General features: G+C 37.4%; 1 protein-coding gene across 1 annotated transcript in view; it reads right to left on the reverse strand.

Annotated features, from left to right (window-relative positions):
- TRHDE (thyrotropin releasing hormone degrading enzyme) overlaps window positions 1–27,010 on the reverse strand; it is a 215,416-nt gene that overhangs the window by 156,429 nt on the left and 31,977 nt on the right. The window contains exon 3 of the mRNA XM_026061763.1: window positions 21,533–21,659. Coding sequence (XP_025917548.1) covers window positions 21,533–21,659 — 127 coding nt within the window. The remainder of the gene's footprint in view (window positions 1–21,532; window positions 21,660–27,010) is intronic.

Genomic DNA, 27,010 nt, shown 5'->3' on the forward strand with positions numbered 1-27,010 from the left:
AAATTCAAGACCTCAATAACTTTGAGAAACTAGACCTAAAGAATCCTATTAATGAGTGTGAATAGAATTCAGACACCACAAGATTCATTTCTGTCAAGCAATTCTGAATCCACAATATTTTTTGTAGAACTATCAGAAGCAGAAAACTCTAGCTGTATTTGAAGTGGAGCTTGGCGAATTGTTGAAATATATCTTGCAGTCAAATACAAAAATAGGCCTGGGCTCAACGACCCAGGCTGTGTTTCTACATATATTATGCATTCTGCCAACCTGGCCCTAACAATCTCTGTACTTTTTCCCATTCAAGGTAGTCCTGCAGCAAGTGGGGCCATTTCTACTGCTTTAGAAATAAGCCTATTTATTTATATCAGGTATATAAGTTATCCTTCTGGGGTTGTTACCTAACAGTATTACAGAAGAAATCTCAATTTCAGGAAAGAAAAAAGCTAGTGGTACTGAGAGATAAGTCTACTTCTGTTTGCCAGTGCTCCTTTCTCGGTATTGATCTGATGGATGCCAATACCACACACATGACAAGAAAAATTAACTAAAGTCATTCTTAGCCCTTTGTGAAAACTGACACCAAAAGAACAGTTCTGCATTTTTTGTTTAACACACAGTACAAAAGGCAACAGTTGTGATTCTCAAGATTCTGATCTATACATCAACAAGCATACCCAAGCCACACGTATGCTGTGGAAGCATACAAGGAAAGCAGACAGAAATATTGCTAATAAAATTGTTCCCACATTTGACATTTCCCACAATTAAAATGTGGAACATTGCCCCCATCTTTGACAGATGTCATCTGGGATGCTTATGCAGGCACTGCACAAGTAAACTCTACTTTTGTCTTTTTCAATTCCTTCCTTTCTTTAATGACTTCTAAAAAGACACAACCCTGAAAGGGACATGCTCCTTTGTATTGAAAATAAAGGGATAAACGTGAGGAAGCCCCCACTCACTCAGCATTTCACCAAATTACATAACCACATAACTTTTGACAGAAGAATCTACTTCTAGAAATGCTGATTCACTAGTGAGTGGAATGATAATTCAGCAGCAGCAGCAGCCATGTATACATGACATTGGCTTTGTCTCCCACCGTTCAAGGGACACAAAGTCATTTAGAGAGCAGGCTGTGGCAGAGTAATGTGATCCTTGTTCTTGTTTCCTAAGAGCAACCTGCAGCCAGAACACGTGGGTGCTGTTGTGAAACAGAAGGTAGTGGTGCCGATCTATCTGAAACCACGGGAAGCCTTGCTGGGAGACTCCTACAGAATCCCAGGTGCAAAATTCAGCTCCCTTCCCTTGCAGCAGTGAGAACGCTCTTACCTGTTTGGCACGCAACAACTTGACACTGGCACCCGATCAATAAAAGGTCTGTCCTGCACAAAGATTACTAGGTATGTACTTTCCAATTCTGTAGTCTGTGAAAAAATTTTTAAATTGATTCTCCAGTCCAGAAGGGAATTAAAATTCAATGCTATCACCTGAAAACTTAAAGCTGGAGTCAGATTTGCAGTAAAGTGGGATTCAGTGAACCTTGAAGAGGCTTTTTGCCATATGCCACCTATCTCTCCATGTTCCAAGATTCTGACTGTGTCAGTATTTAAAAGCACAGTATTAGTCTCTCTCTCATCAGGCCCATCAGACACTTCTCTCATTTTCACTAAAATTCATCATTTTCATCAGCTGTACTTAACTTGAACGATCTGACCAGTTTAGGAGGCCTGGCTAACAGAAGTCCAGAAGATGTACCTGCTCACACAGCAGGCCATATTTTCAGCTGTTGCACAGAGGCTCTTTTGGCTTAAGAATCTTGTTCCTTGGCCTGACACAAGAAGAAACAATCAATAATATACAGAGAGATGGCTTCTTTCTAGGGATTTTTGTAGTGTTTCCCTGCAATGAAAGTTTTCTTCTAGGAAGAGAGTACTTCTAGCCATAGAAGAAACCAGCAAAGGTCAGACAACATTCTTTGGTACTGAGTCCAGTACTAAGAGATGAATTAGAGCTTGTGAAGAAATTCTGAATTTAAAAAATTGCTTAACAGAAGTAGAGTGTAGCTTTTTTCACACATAACTGTTGTAAGAAATTGGTTTGTTTCGTTTGCCAGCTCAAAGCTTTGTATTGATGACCATGGAAACCACTTCAGGTTTTTTTCCATTGACTCCAGTGGGTATAGAATATATACAGCCTGTATAGCTAAAGCTCTAATTATCTTGCTGTACCTGCAGATTATCCCTTGAGCTCTTCTCTGCAACTGTTTACTCCAGATGCTTTTATTACACCCTAGAAATCATTTAACAAAATAATGTAAGTTAGCCACAACACCCTAGAAAAAACTATTTGCTTTCTCAACCAGTAAGAAGTCAATGGCAAATGATTTCTCTCTCTCTTTTTTTTTTTTAAAACATGGCTTACCCAGTATATAATACCTTTGATGTCAGTGTAAGGGGAAATAGAGTAGTTCTCCAAAGGAGAACATACCCTTCTCAGCAACCTCTCTCACTGCTACCTTGTCAACACAAGCTTGAAGAAAGATCTTGCAGACAGTTGAGAGGAGAATCATAGAGAAAGGACATTTCTCAGCTGATCAACAGCTTTGTAGCAACAATAACCACTTGCCCCTTTCCTTCCCAACTACCTTAATCCAGACACACTAGAAAGGGCTGACAAGGGAAAGTCTCTGAACACTCCTCCTAGAGCTGGCCTATTCTCTCAGAGTGAGAGTAAAGCTGATCAATAGAGACTTCTTTAAGACTTTAGAGAGAAAGACAAAGGGAAACAGCATTTTCCATTACTTACATTTGTGTATAGAAAATGGCAAATATGCATGGAAAAAAATGTAAAGCTACTAAAATATATTTCAGGGGAGAAAGCAAAAAAATTTCACAGGAAAAATCTGACTAGCTCTAATCATAAGCAACTTTTAGAAAAGCGACTGTCAAAGAACCACACAATGTTTATAAATTTGTTTTACAGAAAGGCTGACATCAGCCCATTGCTTTGGGATTTTAAATAAGTGATTCCAGACATTCCTTTATGAGATATTGCCCCATGTCAATATGGAAGTTATTGGGGAGTTTAATTATTTGCTGTGAGGCATTTTTTCTTCATGTATCTTTAAAAAAGTGACTGTGTAAGCTTATTTTTAAAAAAAATCTGAATGCCCAAGGGAATCTTTTTTGGCAGGTTATTTTTACCAGTGTTATTTCAACAAGCTGATTTATAGCAATATCCAATGAACAGTTTTAATGACCTCTGCGTGGGGGAAGCAGAAACAGGCAGCAATGGGCAGAAGAGCTTCTTAAGGCAGATTCACTTCTGAAGTCCGTATGGTACAATCACATCAAATATAAAAGTAAAGTCTGAAAGAACCCAACAGGGAAGATTTCCTGAACTGGCAGTCAAAAAGAGATCGTGGATTCAAAACTCCAACTGAAATCCTTCTCAGCCTGGACACTTAACTGATTTTTAATCGAGTTGAATCTACATTTGAGGAACCTAAGATTTGTTCCTTATGCCACTAATTTCAAGAAAATGCAAGAGGTGATGTAAAGACTTACTGGTCTGTTACTTTTGCTGCTAATATCTGTATTTCTAGGCTGGAAAAATCCTCATGGAGAAAGTGTTATGCAGAGCTGTGATGTGTAGAAGAAATGCTGTTAAAAAGAGACGGCGCTTCCTCAGGTAGACATCTGTTTAGAAGGCGACCCCCAGAGAGTCAGGAAGCAGTTGTACCATGCACCACCAAGAACATTATCACCCATGGATCTTTAACAGTACAACACATCGCTTAGCAGACCACCTTTTTATGAACTGCATGTGGCACTTTATAACATCTCTTAGTTTACTTGTAATGTAGGCAATAACACAAATCAGCACTCAGCTAAGAATTTGAGGGGAAAGGATTATGTGGAACTGAAAATCTACATAGCCTGTATCAAAAATTCCATCAAACACTGGTGAAAGTATCCTCTGCCTGGAGCACTTTCCATTAAGTGAACTATCCTATGAAATCTTCCTTCTTTTTCAAAGATTTTTGGGGAAATTTGAAAAATGGGTTCTTCTGGAATCAGAGGTATCATGCAATAGCTGTTTGAAAATCTGTCATAAATTTGTCATAAATAGCAGCTATATTTTTATCATGAAAACTTACTACATCCAATTGAAAATCCTTACTTATCATCTGTGTTTTTTCCATTCTTACGAACTATAAACTTCGGACACAGTCAAGACCAAAACTGGTAAGCACATATATTTCTTCAAAAATGAAATCTGTTGCAAATAAATAAATGTTAGGTCTATTTCACATTCATTTCTATTTTATTACATGAATTTTAAACATTTCTTCTGTAAGCATTTTGATATTAACACCTGTTACCTACCCAACCTTCTGTTGGGTACATTTACATTTAATAGAACATTTAGTAGAACTGCACATACAAATCATCTGTTGGTATCACCCAGTTATGTGTTTAAAAGTTCAGGGAGGGCAACAAAGCACTTGCTAGATTTAAGTTAGGCAAAATAGTCATGCACTTAAATTCAGTCAAACATTTACATGACTTGTTGAAATAGATCCTTAATTGAAATCTGCATTTGCAAATTATCCATTTGAATGTACAGGGCTGCAGAGGTCTATTTTCCTCTGTTATGTCCTTATTGACAAAAGTAGCTATTTTCTATGTCCATTAAAGGTATGCCAGTTAGCAGGCCTAAATAAACACTAGATACATTTTAAAACTGGCTTTCTCACAAAAAAGGTATACTGATATTTGAAAAAAAAGTAGTAATCTTTTAACTATAAAATTCAAGAATATTTCTTCAATTATTATTGAACAGGAATGCTTTTAATATATTTAGATATTGCTATATACTCCAGTGTTACTCATTCCAGAATATCACCTTAACAACACAGCTAATCTTGTCATATATTGAATTTGCAAACTGTACAAACTTGTAAAATCTATAGCTTTGCAGTCATCAAATTGGCATTGATAATGCCAAATATTTCTGGTCACAAAGATATTATTCCAGCCTTACCCATCACCCTATAAAAATATGTATGGGATGTAAATTATTCTGACATTTTCAGTACATAAGACTTAGTGATAAGACTTTCCTTTCACAACCTGTACTATATATTCAACAGACAATATAAGGAATAAATCCTGAGCATCGAACAATATAATTTCATTGAAGAGAAAACAAGGGTAAAAATCAAGTTCCAAGTGGACTATACAATTTAGGGTGGTAACAGTGAGCAACAAAAGATTTTATGACAATTCAGTGCTGACTTACTCGCTTCATTTATTATTTTGAAGCCACTTTGGATTAGTGGCATTTTAGATGTTGAAGATTCATTTACATACAAACTCGATTTACATTAAGTTGGAATTTGACCAAGATGTAAGCATCCATATTTATTCCTCTCAAAATACACAACTCTTTTAATGAATGATGTGGTGACGGACTTCCTTGCTTTGTATTTCATCCAATAGCAATAGGGGAATTGAGCTGATCTGAAGCAAAAGCATCACCTACTGAATTAAAAGATCACTCTACCAATAGGACAGCCTCCATGCAAACGCTGATCAGGCCTAGCCATGTTTGGTAGCTGACAGGATGCTAGTCTAGTTGAGGCATATCATCACACAAAAATGTGCTATTAGTTGCCATGGTACATTAATCAATGGTGATCAGTGTAAAAAAATATTCTGATCTCAATATGTTATGTTTTTGCTTAATTTTATTGCACAGAAATGGGAAATGAAACACAAACCCATGTGCACTGATCATACACTACACCTTAAGTGCACATTCAGCAATGCCATTTTTCAGAATTCTGCTTCAGAAAGCTCTGTCTGCATATATGAAAGCTCCCCAATCTCATCTTTTAAAAATGCACAACGTTTTGGCTTCAGATAGCGAATAAAAGAGCATAATAAGAAATTAGCTTCTGTTAATTACATCAAGATTTAAAAGAAACATAAAGGAAGTGAATAAAGTTTGATCAAATTCAATAAAAACTCTTAACTGAAAACATTCTAAATCAGGTTTATGATAATGCCAAGGCTTAAATAGGACACATCACCTTTTTAAGATCAAGCAGACAGAACGTTATCTTCATGTCAGAAATCATCTTTTTAAAGTGTATTTTTTGCTGCCTTCCCATTTAAAACATAAATGAGATATGCCTACTGAAGACCAAGGACAACCACTGGTAGTCCACAAGTAAAGTCAGGTGGTTCATAAATGATGTTCAACTGCAACTCATCCCAGCTCCTGGCAGCTCTCCAACTATGTGCTGAATTTCTAGTCTAACAGCATTCTGGATTCCCAAACTCCATTCCTCATCACAATCCATAAAAACATGTAGGGAAGATGTCAAGTAAAGACTGCTGTAATGGAAAAGACCCTCAGTTTAAAGATGCATTCACTGTTAGAACAGGTCCAGTGGACATAAAAGTAACGTTGAGAGCAGAAAACATAAACAAAAGGTTATTTACATGCTGTTGAGTTCTACAGCTATACTGCCTTCATAATCATGTTCGCAGGGATGTAAAACTTAACACAGTAACACAGGGAAATATTTGAAGCTAGTATTATCCACAAAGCCAATCGTTCATCTTCACAACAAACCAAATGTTCAAGGTAACATCCAAGCAAGTCCACAATCCCAAATATCAGAAGGTGGGCTATCAGGTGAGATAAAAAAAAAAGGAGACAAAAAAATCCTTTTTCCTCTCTCCTTTAACTATGAGAAAAATCCTTTTTAAAGAATACTCATAGTCTACAGCTAAAATCCATCAAAATTTTATTACATTTTGAGTACATACAAATTTTAAACCTCAGGCAAATCTCAGATCATAGTTTTAATTAGGAACAGGATTCAGCTTCAGCTTGCTGTTTATAGAGTCCGAAAACCACAGTACACCATAGAAAAGTACCATGTACAGATGAGAAATCTTAACTCAGAGCTGGTTACTACACACAGACAGACCAGAGCAAAAAGAGCCAATTAGCTCTATAACTGTGATACTGTGAAACCAGCTTATACACTCAATTCTTCCCAGGAAAGCAGAGAAAATAAGCTAAAGAGGACATTTTGAAGTAAAATTCAGTGACCATCATAAAGAGAAAGGTAAGCTGGGGGTCTAATACACGTTTATTATAAAACACAGTGTGTGCATCTGCCATTTGTTTTTCACTACCTCTGCTAAAGAAAGACAGACAGAATTTTTGCAAGTGCAACTTTTTAACATAGATGATGCAAAACCCACAATCAATTCACTCTGAAAGAAATGCAGCACACTGCATTCATTTTAGAATGTGTCTCTTGTAGCTGATGCGTGAGAGGATGAAGAGGATGCCCTTCCTTTGTTGGGGTACTCCACACTCACCTCTAGAAAAGTGTTCAGTTATCACGAGACCAGATGGAAATGCACCTGAAATGAATGCACAATGCAAGGTCTCCATCAGAGCAGGAGATAGGAAGCTATGGGCAGAACAATTCAAAACTTACATATGGCAGAAATAACACCAAGGAACTGAAACTCGCTGAAGGAACTGAAACCTTTCTATGGCACATACATTTCAATAGTATGCTTAATCTAAGGAAGAACATAGTGCTAGAGTATTAGGACAGAAAAAAAGACAGGACTGAAGAGACTATATTTGCAATATATTCTGTGTGTTTATCTAAATCCTATGTTTTATAAAGGCTATGTCAGAGATGAGGTTTCAGCAACTTGAAGTATTATCCTTTATAAGTGATGATAGATGGCTATAAACATCCAAAAAGCTTTTAAATATACCTACATGAGCAGTTCTGTGTTTTAATCCCGTGAACCAATTCAGATAGTATCAGGAATTTTCCATCTTCATATAAAGAAAGAGCAACACTGTGCCTCCTGGACTTGTTCATAATCCTCAGGTCAAAATGCCTTGATCTTGCATGTGTAGTGAAGGCAAATTCCTAGTTAGGAATATTAAAATGAGTTTAAGCGGTGCTCACCAGTTTTACAGATCAAAGAATATGCTGTCACAAGTCTGGTTCTACATGGAATTACTCTCCAAAGTATAAAATAGCTTGGTTGTCCTGTCAAAAATTTTGATATGGAGAGAGACATTTATATCATCTCTGGTCCTATTATCTCCCTATAGGTGCACTGTTCCTAAACATGATTATTGAAGTGAAACAATTTTACAACTTCTGTTTCTGTAGACTTCCACTTCATGGCTACTGAAGTAATGGAAACAGGCTACTGGTGGTAGCATGAGAGACAGTTCTTTCTTTCTAGATAAGCTGATTCTTTCATCATTTTTTTGCTAACAGGAAAAGACCAGCAAGTTTCTGATGCTGAGGTCCCCTGATTTTTATAGCATAGATACAACATACACTAGATTTTTTTACATATATGAATCTTAAGAGTTATTTTGGCATTATACTTATCATATTCTTAGTGTTGCACCATCTAGCCCTCCTAGGGCTATAGTTTCATGAATACTGGCTTAGGTAGTAAAGCTGTCTTAAGAACTTCTGGATTTCATCCATATCCCAGCCATCAGTTCCCATCTCCACATTACAGTTCACTGCTTCTCAGCTATGCACTGAGAATCTGGCACTGGCACCGGCAACTGTGGGACCATCCTGAAGACAAGCTCTCTGGAAAGAGCAGGTTATAATAACCTCTTAAAAATAAAAGGAAAGGAGATGACTTTACCACTGAAGCTGATGTCTTATGAAACTGCACCTAGAATAGAGTCTGCTTGCCTCATCTTTCTTGGATCTGACAAGAGAGTATTTGCAAGGAGAATCTGTAAGTGGAGGAGGCAGTCAGGAAAAGTTCATAAGACTTTTTAAGTCAGAAATCTAACCTACAGTCAATAAAAAGGATACAGTGTCCTCATGGGACCCTCAGATAAGGGCCTGAAAGCCAGTGCACTCCCTACAGCCCCACTTCTTTAATCATCCACAGACTCAAACTCATCTCATGATTGGAAGTGTATCTATCACCAAATAGAGATTCCCTATTACATGATACAACCACTGTCTGGTTGTATGCTCAGACTTGGCCGCGTTACATTTTAATTTTGATCATGTGACAGCAAAAAGTTGGGAACTATGACCTGGGAGAGCTTCAATAAAAGTCTACGTCACCTGCTGCTTGGAGTTTTATCTTTATAAATATATGTTTGTATACTCTTAATAGAATTGCAGTGATATGTACACATAAATACAGCCAGCATAATGAATACATATATTTGCACGTGTCTACCTATGTGTATGTATGTATGGCTGGCTGGAAAGATTAATGTTAAAGGAGCATGTGCAGGCAAATACATGTACTGTTTTAAGAAGTTAGAACCACTAGGAAGATTTGCTTTTATTGTTTAAAACTGTTTTAAGTTCACTTGCATTGTTTTATTTCTCCACTTTATTACCACAACATTAAATTAGCCTTCAGCTAAGTACTTGGATGTGTCCATTTTATATTCCCATACCCAGAAATATCAGGGTTGCCACACAGGTATGGAGTTTTGATTGCAACAATACAGATTTTTTTTTTTTTTTTTTTTTTTAAAGAATTAGACTGGTAAAGATAAAACAGTGAATTCTATTGGGGTTGTACTTTCATCAAGCTGTCCCCAAATGCAATACAAGCATTAGAGAAAGCTGTCTGTTCATTGTTACTCTGAATGACTTACAACAATTTCTGAATATCCTTTGGTGTCATCTGACAACATTCTTATCTCTGGAAGGTTTTATTAAGAGCCACATTAAATCATTGTTATCAATCATAGCTTATACAATTCAGATGCTTTTAATCACTTGGAAACTTGTATATTTTCTACAAAAATATCTGGAGAGATGACATGCAGCACAAAACATGATTTCTACTGCATCTGTTTGTTACTGATTAACAGCCATGTTGCTTCATAAAATTCAATTGTCCATGATTCCCATACGACAGAAAAAACTAACTAAAAACATTTCAAGAGTATGGAGAAGAGATGCCTAGGAAATCACTTTACATTAACAGTGAAAATAAATAACATGCAGTTTTTCTATGTATCTAAGTTAGGGTTCCAATAATCTGGTGGTGTTTTACGTATTTCCACTCCTGAGAATTAGCACCAAGGAACAGAAACTCTCAGACTAATTTTAAAGTAGGAAATACTGGAGTCATGTGAATGTCCCTCACATGAAACTGAATAATCAATATTTAATTATGAAAGGGTGCAAGTTCCAACTGTGTTCTGTTTGTTTTGCTTCAATAGATGCTCAAATCTCATCTGACAACTGAATTTTGTATAGGTGTGATGAGCTAAACATCTGAGTGCCTTTGCCTCTAAGCGCTCTTCCAGCTATGCCTCTAAATATTACAGCAGAACAATGGTATTTCTCCATTTGCAAGATGCATTATGTTGAAACTGCTGTCAGTGATCACGAAATGCTTAGGTACTATGATGACTACAGAAATATCTCACGCCATTTCATATGAAAAATTCAACTGATGACTTTCGTTATTGGTTTAGGTGTCACATCATAAATGTAGCCATGTATAATTAATGATGTTCTGTCAAAACACCTGTGCTTTAATATCATGATTCTCAAAGGAAATCTGTCTGTAGTTAATGTCACAATGTTAGTGACAGACCAAACCACCTGCTGCATAAGGTACCTATAGGAGTTCTCTTCCTATGATCAGTTCCAGCTAACAAGTCCCCTATCATTACAGAGCTGAGGGATCAGGAACAAAGCCACAGACTGAGGGGCTATTCTGAGAAGGTTTCAAAAGGTTCATCTAAGCTGTCCAGAGAGACAGTAATAGTTGCAGAAATCTATGACCAGGATCTCCAGAATACATTTAAAGTTATTTTCTTTCATATGTATTTCTACATTTTTCCCCTTGCCTTGACCTTGTTTTGGTCTTCCTCCCACCTGCTTGGGGATTCTCTACCCAGTCATGTAAAACAGGAGAGCCATTCCAAAGCTGAACATGGGATGAGAAAAAGTGACTTGATTTCTCTAATCTAAAATATTTTCTGAGTTTAATTTCAGTGAGGAGTAGCATATGACAAGGAACATATTTTTGAGTTGAACAGTGGGAGTTGGTTTAGCTTGATACACTTTCTGAAGTACACTATCACTATGATAAATATATACCTTCTTGAGGACAACTTTGTTAAAAAGCATTACTGATAAGAAATCGGAGAGAGTGAAGGAAAATGAGGTATTTATAGAACTGATCCTGAATCTGGAAATATTTTGTTTTAAATACACAAGCAGATGGCATCTAAATAAATTAGATGCAAAGAAAAGGAAAATTTATACACAGAAAAGAAGAACAGGGAAAGCAAGTTTAGCAGTATCTGCCCAGGATCTTCATAGCGTTTTTATAAAGTGATTGTTTTAATGTCCACATAACACTTTAAGAAGCTTACCAACATGCAGAAAAAAAACATACTTAGAGTGACAATTCATTTTTTTAAATGAAAGCTGTTCACCTTTCTTAATATTTTCATTTTTACACTGGAAATCAATGGTTTCTTTAATGTAAAAATGAAGTGGCTTCAGGCAAGGTGCTGCAAACGTAGCATAATTCAATGTGTTAGGATATCTCTTCAGTTACAATATCCTTAGCAAAAGCAATAAAAGGTGAGTACATACATCCCTTTGAATTTCAGTAGCTTACAGAAACTAACTGGTACAGGTGGAAGGTTTATAAGTAAGCCAACAGAATCTATGCGGTAGCAAAAGGTTTCTTCGGTACTGTAGTTACACATTTCTTCACATCTTTTGTATGGACAGAAATCTCTGGCCTATTTAAGTCCCACTTTAATGTGCTATAATCTTTTTCAAGACTCTGTCATAATCTCTTGAAAGGAACTCCTCAGCTCTTTGATGATATATGAAAATGTATCTGCTTTATGTCTGTATCTGTATTTTTTACAGTACAGAAGAAAGATGTTAAAGCTCATTTTATACATATACACACAGACTTATCTAACTTTCTAATATTCAGGACATTATCAGTATGTGGTTACTTTTTTGTAGCTCTCAAAACATCACTAATTTAGATAAATTAGAAAATAAAATAAAAATATTAATTGTATGGGGGGGGGGAGGAAATCCATACTTCCCTTATCTATTTTCCATCTGACACAGAAGATCCTAATTGAAGGAAAAGTGATTTTTTTGGTGGGACTATTAAGGAGTGACCTTGGAGTTACAGTAAGCATGAATGAGGTCAAAATTTTTAAATATGGACCAAATTTCAAGTTAAACATAAGAAATAAACAAAAGCAAATTCAAGTCAATTTAAATGAGTCAGTAGGCAAAATGCCTTGTCATAAGGCAGGGACAGGGCAGCAAACCTTGTCAAGGCAGCAGTCTGCCAGAATTCAGCACAGTACCTTTGCTTTCTTCCCTACCTGAAACTGCTGGGTTAGATGCAAACTGAAATTTTCCTGATTTGAACTTGAAATTGTCCTTATTTAAGATTTATCATATGTTTATGAATATGAACCAGCTACACTCAAAATTAGAGAAAGTGAAGTCCTCAGCAAGCTTCCATGTTCACTCAAATAGTGTCATTATGAACATATTACTGTTATTTCGTTGTGTCTAAGGATCCACAGCTATCTTGATGATGTTGTTTGAAAACTGTTCACTGTAGAAGATCACATAAGTAGACCATATCTTTTGTTAGGTCAACAGTAGTCTTTTCCTTTTTTCATTCTGAGAAGATATACTTGAATAGATTTTATCTTACTTCTACACTGTGTTCCACATGAAGGGTATCATGCCTCTACCTCTCACCCATCTAATTCTGGGAAAAAAGACCACTACATTCTTCTCAGTGCACTAGTTAATTGATTTAGACCAACCATGTTACCTATTTTCATTCAAACTATAAATAATATAGATATGATTTTTAAAGGGAAAAAATTTTAAGGAAAAAATTTCCTAGTTTAGCACTTTCTCTGCAATCCAGTCTTCCTACGTGTTGAGCAAGGATTCACACACACCTCTTCATGGATACCACCTAAATCTATCACAGCATCCTCAGTAATGCAATTTGGTCATCTTTTCCAAACATTTCTAAACTTGTTTTTTTCCATGCAGCTCTGTCTCCATGTTCTCTAACTTTCTAGTCTCTGACTTTCACAGTTCTGTGCTACATACAAAAAGTAGTTCACCCACATATACTATGACATATAGCTCAAAACCATAACAAAGTCACGGTTCCCAGTGCCTATACACACATGGAGCTCATTGTGGGGACAAGGCCAAAGCTTTTTTTCCTACAGATGCTTAAGACGAAGTTAAAGCTAATGGTGAAAAAGGTTTTAGCTGCTGGTGAAAGTCTCTGACGAACTCTCCCAACTCTCAGTTCTAACGGGTTATCAACAATCTTTAGGTGCCTCTTTTAAAAACATCCCTGAGTTCAGAAGTAAGACCTGGTCAAGAGGGTTGCTATTCCAGCAATACTATTTTATGACAGAAATCACTACTACCCTTCAAAATTTGACATTCGTAAGTGAACGTTTCTGGTCAAGAACAGTATGATTAAGGTAACAAAAGACAATCACTAGCAGCCTCAAAGAAGATAACAATCAGGGATGAGAGTTCTGCTGCAGCAGAGTGAAAAGAGCTATAATGACAACTACTTTAGCCACGGATTCATGTGCTTTTAGGCATTTAACCCTCTCTTACCAGGTAAAATTCACATGTTTTCCTGGTGAGTCCTAAAATTTCTGTAGAGTCTTTGTGCCTGTCAAAGACTTGCCCCATTTTATAACTCCTGCAGAGGGATTCACCTCACCTTTTAGCCATTTAAAAATCAGGCATTAAATCTAACCTAAGTCAGTTCAGTTTCCTGTATCTGCAGTCAGCAGAGGCACCTCCACTGGTACTTCCTAACTTATGAGGCACCTATGTTTCAGACTAGGTAAGAAACTCAAGGAACTAACTTGGACTAGACACAGCTTTCAGATGGCTAAAATTCAGTGAATCCCACTTCTATATTGGTGCTAACTGCTTTCATGACTTTATTTAAAGCAGCTTAGAAAAAAAGCCATTATATTCATATGAAGGATTGTGCATGAAGCATTCTCATGGCTCAAAAAGCACTGGTATTTCCACGAAGTCTCCTACAGTCCCCCACATCCTGTTACACTCCCAAAGGAACAACATCTCCTCCTAATTTTTCTTTAATTAAGCATTTAAAGGCCTACTGATCTCATAAGCTGATTTAGCCGAGTAGCCAATGTGAACACGGTCAGATTTGGTCACCTTCCTTTCACTGTGGACTGACTGAGATACTATTGGCAATAATGCTACTAACTGACATTTTTCTTGTTCAAGAGGTTTGGACAGTATTCATGTCATAATTAAGATGGGAGGACAATAGCTGCATAACGAAAACATTTCACTCAAAAGAGGATTATTTCCATCGGGGCTGATTTATCTTATTCCGTATAAAGCTCCTTTATTCCTATACGTAACTTTTCTTGCCTCCTGCAAACAGTATCAGACTCAAGCTTGCACAGCACCAACTCACCAGAGATCAGCTTCCACTTAACTTCCAAAACCCGTTACAATGCCCATTATGAACAGTATTATAGGAATTACTGGAATGAATTGGCTTACCATTTAACATAGTTTAGAACAATACATTAAGAAAAAGTCTTAAGTGAAGATTATTTTTCCTTTCTTTCTTAATATCATACTATGGACTGAATTTCCTATTCATTGTTTGTTTCAGTTTAGTAACTCACTGTTCCTTTACATATTTCAAAGCCCTGTTCAGAGAAAAAACACTGTTTTCTCCTATGGCTGGAGATGGAATTTTTCCCTCTGGAGCCCTGACGAGTTGCTGTTTTGAAGTGCTCACAGTTTAGAAATGTTAAAAAAACAAAACAAACAAACCAAAAAAAACCCTCAAAACAAAATTTCAAAGGTCGTAGTGCAAGTGAAATAGTTCATTCTGTGTGCGAATGCTCTGTATCCACCAAAACAGTCACATGTGCAAAGCCACTAGACTTCTTTTGAGCAACTGGTCACAGAAAATAGAAGATTTCAATTCTGCTGCCTAAACACAGGTAATTGCCTTATTTGAGATGCTCAATGTTATTCCAAGTACCCATGTGGAGCTGGTAGGGATAACATAGACTAACAGGACCTCACCTGAAAGCCATCAGAACAAGCAGCTAGGCGTCTTCAGGATACCCCAAGACATTTTAAACAGTACCAGTTTAGGCACATGAATCAAGACCTTAATGCCTCCCCTCCCACCCTTCCTCATTCCAGAAGTCATGTGTCCCACTCCCAGGGCATTTGCCTTCCTATGCTTCTTTCTTCTCTATTCAGAACACTGTACAACTACTAACTCATTCAGACTTAAACTTTTACTTTCTTTTCCTCTCTCCTACAGCATTGTGATGGATTCTCTCTCAGTAGAGAGTCTGGATATCTTTCTAGAAGACTGTGTATAGCTCAAATAGAAGTTACAGCTTTGATGCCACAAGAACATAATGAAACTCTAAATGCCTTGGCATGCTGGAGATCTGACCAGATCAGTATTTTTCAAATCTTCAGGTTGGCAACCTCTTGATCAGGGCAAAACAAAACAAACAACTGACAATCATTTTCAACTACTGTTAAAACAAGACTAAAAAAGTATTATTGTTTTCATTTTATACACGGAGAAAGAAAAATGAAATATCTATCTTGATGTAATACAGCAATTCCAGGTCAGAGTTTGGGCAGGTGACAGGAAGAGGCCACCTTGTTGGGTAGAAAGACAAAGTACAAGGGCAGGAGTTGTGAAACTTTTAGCGGAACTAAAGCAGAGAAAGCAGGCATGAATCTGGAATTAGGTCCATACTAAAAACAGTGACAGAGACAGGAGGAAGGACAAATGAAGGGAAAGTAAGAAAGGAGTAAGAGAAGAGAGAGTACGGATAAAGATGATGGAAGACCAAGCAGGGCAGAAGACAATATTGCAGTGAACAGGGCAGGAATACATCGAAGAGTCAAGCTAACAGTAAAGCAATTAAATCTAAATGAATCACTAATGCTCACAGTAAATCTTTTGGTCATCCTATAGAAGCATCCCAACAACTTTATTCCATGCCTCCAACACCTCCCACAGTAACAAGTAACAGCACTATCTTTCATCAAAATATTCACTGTCAACAAGCAGGGAACAGCAGATGTCCAAGAGTTTCCTTCAAAAGTCAAAAGAGTTCCCCTTTGAATTTTAATTCTTTATATGGTTGAGCAATTTTGTACATCACAGGAAACAAACACCTTCAATTCTTCAATGATACACACTAAAAACTGAATCTTGCTCTCCAGAAATACTCAAAGAGCAAATGTTAATGGTCCAATCTTGTCTTCCATTGTGCATGTATCATTGAATCCTTTGGAAAATCACTTTCTGAGCTTGCATTCACAACTTTAAATAGTGTTTTGTGCTGCATAATGAAGACAAGAATGTATCATTTTGGCACTAACAAGTATGTGCGGTAATTAGTACCTTGAACATGCCTGTAAGAAAAAGATACAAAAATGTAGCAGACGTAACTCCAAAGTTTGCTGTACAACAATTCTACATAAAAGGGACTTCTCAAAGTCTGGAAAAAAATATTTTTTTCGATTTTTTTTTTAACACCATAGTGCTCACACACATTGTAGTATTTATAAATGAAATATTGATTCATCTCCAATGGCCTCAAAATAAAACAGCAAGGGGATTTATTTTCACCCTTCTGTAACATATACAGCTATGTCCCAAAGTGGATTCACCAACTGTTCATATTACCACCTTTCAGGACACTGTCAAAGAAAATAAAAAGACCCTAATCTAAGCCTAAACTAGAAGAGCCAAACCTAAGCCTAGGTTCTCCCCAACCCTATTCCCAGCTCTCCATCACAGCAGGAGGCAGGGCTGAGAACCCTTCCTAGGGTTAACCACGTTATAGAAGCTTAATCTTGTAACTGACACTTTAATTAAGCTCACAGGTTAATAAAACATTCTTTCTTTTACCTAGGCAGCTCCAGAGGGAGACTCTGCCCACATAAGACTCAAACCATTCTCAAGAAAAGCTTCTCTCCATTAATGATATAAGGAATCTATGGTAACTAGCTTGTTAATTTAGACATCCCAGTTGAGAGCATAAGGATTGGATCAATCTGAGCAAACTGCTTTTGAGCTAGGCACTGTGTGTCTAAACCTTGGGACACTTAAGTTCCTTTGTTCAGGAAAACCAAGACCCAGAAACTAAAAAATCTTCACACAAATAACTCATTTATGCACCACAGACAAGAATTTGACAGACTGTCATAACTGGAACCTTACAAAGTTTCCCAGTTTCAGTACATAGAGTTTTCTTGTAAAGATATTCCATGGCCCTTTAATAGAAACATTGTAGAAATTGGAAAACCATGAACGTAAGAATAGCCCTATCAATTCAGACAAAAGGACCTCTAGCTCAGTATCCTGCTCTCCAGCAGTGGCCATAAGCAGATGTTCAGGAAAGAGTAAGAACTGGGAAGTACATATAGTATTCTCTCAAGTATTTTCCAACCTCTATTTTTAGACCAGGGAATTTCCTCCAGTGAAGCTCTTTTCCAAGTACTTGTCCAGGTCTTCACTCAAACCCATGGAAACCTTTCACACCTAGAATATCTTTTGATAAGGAGTTTCACAGATTTACTACCTGTTGTAGGAAGACTGATATATTTTGTTTTCACTGAACCTGTCTCCCGCTAACCTCATTGCATGGCCCTTTATTCTTGGCTGCAAGAGCCAGTAAACAGCCAACCCTTCCACTCCATACTATTCACAGCTTAGTCACAACTTCGAGCATGAAGAGTTCTAGCGTACTTAATCATTCCCCAGAGGGAAACTGTTCCATGGTCTTGATGATCCTCATAAGAAAAAGCTCTATACACACGAAGAAATTGTTTTGTGCATTGCAAACTGGATTAAAATTAAATATATGCTACAAATACAGAAACGTATTTTGTATTCACCAGCCACAGATGCACAATTAAAAACCTTGCTCCATATCTTTTCAGAATTAAATAAAGCCCAATGCCTTACCCTCCCCTGATTTTTAACTAGTGTTTATAATGATATTATAGACTTGGAGAAATAATCTGCTTTTTTAAAGACCTGACTTATTTTTTAGAAATGAAATTCATACAAGAACTGTTAGTTTAAAACCCCATACAAGCACCTTCCAGTTCAGAGTACAATGTGGAAAAATGTACATGTCTACAAGCTAAACAGAACTTTCAAGTGTGGAAATTGGTTATTCACATGAGAAAATTCCCAATTCACATTCACAGCTGGAATTCACATCAATTGGCAGACAAATCTACTGCTCCAGTATATTCAGAAGCTAGCACGGGCCATGTAAGTCCCAAAAAAAGGTAGTCATTGTACGGCCAAACAGTTCCCTCAGATTCTCCACTCTTCCCAATAGTAACAAAGGCTGCCAAGAAGCCAGAGGAGCCCACAACAAACAACAGCAACTGCACATATCTGAATGTGTACATGTAAAGGAAAAAAGCCTGGTCAAAACCAGTCTAATAGTCAAAGGTGTCAGGATGAAGTGGCTCCTATAAAGAACCCTAGCCAATTTATGACAATCTCAGATGACCAGCACTAGTTTCAGTTGCCTATCCATTGAAATGGACCTCAATGACACAACAAGTGAACAAATGAATGCAAGTCCCTCTCGTATAGCAACACATTGGTAGCCTAAACGTCCTTAGATGTGCACAATATAGAGAGTTAAAATGGATGACCATGCAGACAATGGCAGCACTTCACCAAGAGCTATAGGTCCCTTATCAAACAGTATAATCCTCACAGCACAGCAGCAATGCTCGCAGAAGGCCACCAAATAGAAACGGCTCAGTTGACTACCATATCCCCACTAAAGTGAAGAGCCTAAGAGCCTAGGAAATTTAACTACCTCAGGAATGTGAAGATAGCACAAAATACTCGGCCATACACACACACAGTCAGCGATGGAACAAAAGAATCAGCAGCAGCATACAGCATTGACACGAACAACATATCAGTCATTAATTTATACAGCACCTGCATAGTAAGCTGGTCAGTATTTCTGCAACAAGATTCTTTTGAAAAAATAAGTGTGGTTTTCAACCAAAATAATTACATTTGTGAAGGTTCACTCTTGTCTGAACTGGATGATACATATATAAGATTTTTCATATTTTGATTTTAAAACATCTGTGCTTAAAATAGAGCATTTCCTATAAAACTGGCTTTTGTCATTAAAAAGCTTTTTACAGGATATTCTTTAATTTTCACTCCCACTAGAAGATACTTCCCATTTCCTTTATAAATAAAAAGAAAATTTTCTAAAATCTCCCACAAAAATCATCTGATTTTTCTTAAAACCTTAATGAAGTATGCAATCCTCTGCAGTGATGACAACAACAATATGACAGTCCAAAGATAAACTTGTTCTTCACTTTGGAAAGCACAAGTATGCTTTCTATACCAACACATTCTCCTGATGCACATTTCTTCCACAGCTGTAGCTAATGCTGTTTTGCCTCTTTTTCTGCCCCTCAGATGGATATCTGGAAAATTCTTTAACATTACTGCAAAACCACTATAGCAGAAAGACTACAGTGCATTCGTTTTCAGTACTTCTATTCACCTATGAGAGCATTGTCCCTAAACTTCCATTCCCCCCTGCCAAAGAATTTTTTTTCAACATTCCTTCAGGTTATAGACACTACTTTATGCTTAAACTTGGTGTTGTTAGTGTTCTGTTGAATGGCAGCCAAAGATCCCAATATTCTATGCAAGTGAAATTTTCAAAAATATTTATGTCACTGAAACAGTTTTTAAATTGCTCTTACTATATTTACATTAAATATGTTTTTGCAAGTCCTACCTAATGTACACAGTAATTTGAAATCTCTGTTCAGTCATGTAAAGTTAACTTTATTATAGGATAAGAAACTTTGCAATATTTCATATAGTAACACTACAGGATAATTAATAGTTTTCAAATTTTATAAATGAAATAGTATTTCATATTAACATAACAGTTTTACTACAAATAGTTTATGAAAAAGTACAGTTTGACTTGTGGCTATTCCTTCTGTTCTATTCCTGATAGAACAAAATTAGAACATATTCTTCTCTTAAGAGATACTTTTAAAAGATATGCCACAGTGTAATGATAACCCATAAAGCATGTGGAGTTGAAAGGCCATATGTTGCCATTGTGAAAGGTATTCTGAGACAGACGCACTCACTACTGCCTGCTGTTACCTGGCATCCACAGTATACTACCTCAAGTAATGAACGGAGTCCCATTGCTCATCCTTTTTCAGAGGAAAGATTTTGATTATTTTTTTCCTTTTTAAATTTTTGGCATTGGTGAGTCTATACCTTACAGTATGAAATCATCGCTACATACCTGAAGCCAGGTATGAAAGGATACACAAAGTCTGATGTGCATGCCCCGTTTAAATCCTTCTGCTAGGTCTCCAGGAGAACACTGCCTGTAACTCATCTTTTGCAGAGGACAAGAAACAAATGCCACAACATTCTTATAAAAAATTCATGCAACATCCTCATCTAGCAACATCAATTACTTTATCTATCTCCTACCCCGCTAGTTGTAAGACTAATAAAGCTACTCAGCAGGCAAGGTGTTTAATGAAATAGACCCTGAGTTCCTGTGGAACCTGTGGTTCCAACTCTAACACTTCTGACCAAATACAAACTTTCTTCCTGCTGCTGAGCAACAGACTTTTATGGATCTTGATCAAACATGCTCCTAAGGAGGGAGGGTATCATAATATGGTATGAAATAATCCAGTGTGTAGGAGAGCAAATGACTGTGGTGAAAGGGAAGAGTAGAGGAAACTATTTAAAAAAATAACAGAAATTGAAAGCTCTTATGTTTAGGTCACTTGAGCAGCAAGACGAGTTCGTGGCCGTTCTCCTCCATAAGCAACATAATTAAGCACAAATTAATCATAATTAATAAACTACACAAATCAGCATAACAAATATTGCCTTACAACATTACAGGTTCCCAGTTTCCACAGATATTTTCAATTCTGTTCTCCATCTAAAGCTGAGCCATCAAGATATAAATATTGCAAAACAAACATACTCCAACAGCTAGCTAATGAAAGCGAGGCCCAGCATAAACAGCATCAAAAAAAAGAAACTAATCAATCAAAGTTCTTTTCCTAGTGTCCCACTGCCTAATAAATTTAAGTACTGTCTGCTTGCTGCTCCTTTCAGTGAAAGGTTAAAGAAGGAACAATTTGGCTTCCCTTCCTCTGCAGGAGAGCTGAAAAAAATCCTTGCTTGCTGATCCTTCTAAAATAACCAAAACATTCCTTCCTTTGAAAACTTCCCAGTCTTAAGTTTTCTTTAAAAAGGTAACTTCATTTCCCATTTTCTGGGCAAGCTTCATGTTCTAGGGGAAACCTTACCTAATTTTGGCAGGGAATAGGGCACTTTAAAATAATCTTCATAAAATTCAATGAGTCTCCTTGTAATATTTAGAGCATAGTCCCCTGATCCTCTTCGGATTGCATCAGGCCTTGCATATAATCGTACCTGTTAAAAAACAAAGCAAAAGATTGATCATTTCAGCTTCTACATTTTAAACCTACCCTAACTGCAGAGCTCAACTACCCTAAGGTTGTTGTGAGGTGGCAGGGTTATTCTGAAAGCTACATGTGACTCTTGTACATTTGTCAAAACACACTGTAGCTGAAAAAACAGAACTTACACAGTTTAGGTTACAAAGTTGAGAAAGTTAAAATCTCCTATTTGTTTATGTTGACAAATAAAAAACTTAATACTCCTTGCATCAAAATAAATATTCAAAGCAATCACTTACATGTGTTTGCTAGAGATATGATGGTAGAGTGTATTAGTATAATGGTTCTCTGCCTATTCTGAATGTAGGCAGGGTGCAGTGGCTCAGTAGGAGAGAAGTTCACGGTTTGTTAAAGGCACATTATATCGAGCCCTGAAAGTATTAGTAGACTGTGAAGAAAAAAGAAAATAATCATTCTCCCTTCTCTTTTCTGGCAGTGACACAGTTAGCCTCGATGAGCAACACAAGACTGCAAAAACAACCATTTATAAGCTCATTCCTGTACACAAACAATTAGCAATCCTGAAACCCTCCATGACTGCTCCAGGCCGCTGTTTTCAGAAAGCAGTAAGTTAAAGCTGTTTATACAAGTCACATACTGATGTGTTCAGTATAAAACAACTCACATATCCAAGTGCATGGAGCACCACAGCAAACAGAACTGAACTTCATAATTCAGTACTCAAATGTGACCAACTCCTGTTCAGATGAACGAGGTAGTGGAAAGCACCACAAGATTACTTCTTCATTATTCCCCATTCTTGCACCTCTTAATATCTCCTTACTGCAAAGATGACATACAGCTAATGACATTTGTTAACCAAGAAAGGGATAGAAAGGAGGGCAACTTTTCATACTTCTTCCTCATACATAGTCTGATAGCTGCAGCCAACAACGGGAAAAAGCGCTTGCTGCATCTCTAATGGCTGTGCTGGAAGGTCTGTTCCTGCTCCCTGAAATACATAATGACCTACCTGATACAAACAATACTCTGCAAATGCCAGTCCTAATAATAATATCTGAGTCTCTAATACTTTCTGTGGTAGGATTAAATCCCACCCAGGATTCTGAGAAAAGCAGGAAGGCAGAAACCTGAAAATGTCAAGGCAAATATGAAGCACAAATATCAATTTTGAAATGTTCTTAAATGTTCTATTCTGAACTAAAAAAGCCAAGGGGATTTTTGGCTTCAGTGAAATCATTACCAAAAGTTGCTTTATTGCTCATTTCCTGAACCAGTTCAGTTACCCAAGTGGAAACCAGATACCAAACCTCAATACACTTTACCTGTCAACTCTGTTTTAACCCACTATCTCTTTAATTTGGGTATTCAGACACATTATTTTCCCATGTTATTAACTGATATGGGTCTATCCTTATATTTTTATCATTGTGTCTTATTACAGACTCAGCGCATAGTCACACTGTGTTTTCTGTTTTACATTAGAAATGATAACTCTATGCAACCTAGTGAGACGTAATAAAGCAGAGTTCTCAATCACTACCTGAAAGCATATAAACCATTATCTGAACTTCTCCAAGTCATTATTTCTAGTTGTCACTTCCTTCCAAATAGTGACATGTACGAACTGTACCCCATCTGTTAAACAAAATACATTTTTTTAATAAAATAAAGATTAATCACAGAGATCCCAATTCAAACATCGTGAAACCTTTAGTTTATGGAACGATGGTAAGAATCACAATTAGTATTGTGATGAACACTGTTTTGTATCATTAAATCTTCATACACAATTTTGTATAATTGCTTGCCTGGCACAGGAGGCTGTATCTGCAAAGTGTGTGTGTGCGCGGGGGTGGGGGGGAATAAGAAAGACAGCCAGGTATGCAAAAAATCACTCTATTTGACAGTGGCCAAATGTGTCCCTACTAAGGGATAGGACAACAAAAGGGAAGAGAAAACCTGTGATTCAGTAGGCACATACAAGAAAAATCTAGGTTCAACTTACTGCATTACAATGCGCGCCTTTTGGCAAATGCGGAAAAGGCATTTAAAGTGCATCTGAGATGGAGCCCAGGTATCAAAGCCCAAAAACCGCAATATTGCAAACTTTCATTTGCCACCTGCCTAATGTTGAAGATGGTTTTATTTTGCCCGTAAAGTTTCCCTGTGTGCCTCTCTGCCTGTCTAGAATCAACAGGGCTGCACAGCTCAACACTAAGATCACCCCTAAGCTTGAAAACAGTTAAAAAACTAACTGTGCCTTTGCCCAAGTCTCTCAAGTGCTTTGATGTGGCAGGCATTCCCAAAGCATGCCAGCCATCTAGAAATGCCGGGCAGCTCCATAAAAAACACAGTTGACGCTGATATTTTCTTTTACAACATATCTTCTTTTGCTCTTTCACAGAATAGACTGTTATTAGTCCACTTGCCAAAAACACAGGAGACCTGAGTTTAGCTTCTTCCACTCTCTGAAGAAATTTGAGCTTACATGTCCCAAGAGAATACCCTAAACACCTCGTCACAAGTTTTTCTGAACAAAAGAGGCAGCAGGCAGCTGTATCCTTCATACTGAGTGGGTGCCACTTTTCACAAAAGAACTTAAAATTCTACGCGGAAAGAGTATGAAAGGAAATGCAGGAGTGAAAGGCAACCAGGCAGTGGAGGCATTCATTAAGGAAGACAGACCCCTAGGAACTGAGTGTGCTTCTGCCTTTTACCCAACAACCTTTTAACATAAAATCCATGAAGGAACCTTAGAGGTACCATCTCAGGACCATCCTGGCCTCAGGAAATATTCTCTTGGTTATCAGAGGTCTACTGCATGGGACTTTCTGTGACACTCCAATCACCTTGCTGGCTGTTTAGGATGACACATTCTGAGGTGTCTCCTTCATTTACTATATAAGGAATTTGGTCGAGAGTTCAGTCTGAGGCCTAGCACCTAAAAGGTTGAAATTGAAGTCCCTAACTTTCATGCACTGATGTCCTTTAATGGAGCTGAGCTTATCTTGCTCATGTTTTACTTCCAAGTCCATAAAATGGAGATTATATTATTTCCTTAGCAAAGTAGCAAAGACTGTAAAGTTTTCAGATGCTGCTCTAATGAGATTAAGCAAACAGAATGAAGATTAAGACATGAGATTTGTGTGTTTAGCATAAAATTATTTTTTTGTTTACTGGTTTCATTTCAAAATGCAGAGAGGTTGTGTTACTTCAACACTAAGTAGGCTGGACTGAAAAGTAATGCATAATTATATACCTCCCCACAGGCTGTTAGATCACTACACTAAGAACTTGATTTTACATTAATTTAAATAAGAGAAAGAACAGAAGATTTTCTGTAGGGTCAGACCTGCAGAAATGAAAGTAATATGCATTCTGCTATGAAAGATAAATAGGATTCTAGCTTAGGTGCATAATTCATCATTGACTGCAATGGCATTACTGAGGAACTATTCACAAGGAAAAGGTTCGCAGTATTACCAATCACTTTGAAATAGTATTATTTTCTAATTTCTTCAGCTCTCATAGGTATTTCTGCTCCCTTAACCAGATCTCACATATATGCTTACACAAATAAATCTGAATACCTTTTAAGACCTGATACAAAGGGAAAGTCCAGTCTATTTTACACAGGTACCAACTTAAGCTTGTGTTTCAGGTGCATACTCAGTCTTTCCTACTAAAGTGCTTATGTTCCCTCCACAATCAGTACAGAGAGAAAAATGTCTTCGAGGGCTTGCAGAGGAAGATACCTTCAGCATAAGCGTTGGCACCAAAATTAAACCAGCAGAATCTCTCCCGGAAAGTTTCAAAGGTATCTGTTTATCTTCCTAATCTAAATAGGAACTTAAGATACGTCCTTCAGGAAGACCACTTCAGTAGGCACCTAAAACTTAGATGAAAGTTAGGTACTTACATTAAATGTACTGGATTCTATTTCAGAATCTTGTCTTCTACATAAATCAATGAGAATTAGTTGCTTGGGTCTGTCCCTGTATTGTTATGAATGTCTGCACTGTACTGTAAGATCAGTGCTTTAGCATCTCTAGAGCAGGGAGCTATATGTGGAATATTAGGAATAATTCTTTAAGCTTTTAATAACTACAAAAACATTTTTAAAAAGCTACTGTCACAAAGTTAAGAGCTCAGAAGTTAAGAAAAGATATTTGTATTAAGACAATCCACACAACTTTACTCATTTCCTCTTGCATACCTGTATTGGGATACAGTCCTTGATTACATAACCACATGCTATCTTTTTCTGCAGGTTTTCTGTCTCTTTCAAAATGGACAGTTGCTTAATTTATTCTTATTGTTACTATCCTCCTTATTCAGTGTTTGGCTCCACGTTTTATTTACCATTAATCAAATTAAAAAAAAAAAAATCCTCTCGGTTATTCATATGGTGATCTTACAGTATGCTACTGCCTTGCAAACGTTAATGAAGTTCTTTTTCACAGTCTTAGCAAGATTAGGTGACATTATTATTTTCATGTAAGAAAATGGAGAAAAGAGAGACCATGACTAATGCTGGGTGCCTACCTGGACACCATCAACTGTCAAGTATACTTAACATTTTTATGGCGCACACTTAAAGCACAGTTCCCATCAATTCTTTTTGCAGTGATGAACACTCTACACAGCTTTGAGTCTAGTCACAGGTGTCTTAGTTTGGATATTAAGAAAATTAGTAACACATGATTAGTGACTAAATGAGACTGTGTCAGTTTACGCGATTTGCTCAGCATCACATAGAAACTCTGGTGGCAGAGGCAGGGAGAGAATGCAAAGATGGCATTCAGCCTCACAGCCATCTCTTGCCTGCCTGACAGTCTGAATCACAGAATGCTTGAGGTTGGAAGGGACCTCTGGAGATCATCTAGTCCAACCCCCCTGCTCAAGCAGACAGCTTTTGAATATCTCCAAGGACGGAGACTCCGCAACCTCTCTGGGCAACCTGTTCCAGGGCTCAGTCACCCTCAAAGGAGAAAAGGGTTTTCCTCATGTTCAGACGGAACTGCCTGTGTTTCAATTGGTGCCTGTTACCTCTCATCCTATCGCTGGACACCACTGAAAAGAGTCCGGCTCCATCCTCTTGACACCCTCCCTTCAGATATTTAAAGGCACTGATTAAGATCCCCCCTCAGTCTTCTCTTCTCCAGGCTGAAGAGTCCCAGCTCTCTCAGCTTCTCCTCATAGGAGAGATGCTCCTGTCCCCTAATCGTCTTCATAGCCCTCCGCTGGACTCTCTCCAGTAGTGCCATCTCTCTCCTATACTGGGGAGCCCAGAACTGGACCCAGCGCTCCAGCTGTGGGCCTCACCAGGGCTGAATAGAG

Source organism: Apteryx rowi, unplaced genomic scaffold (genome assembly GCF_003343035.1).
Source record: "Apteryx rowi isolate R43461 unplaced genomic scaffold, aptRow1 scaffold_185, whole genome shotgun sequence".
In the NCBI taxonomy this organism is placed as follows: Eukaryota; Metazoa; Chordata; class Aves; order Apterygiformes; family Apterygidae; genus Apteryx; species Apteryx rowi.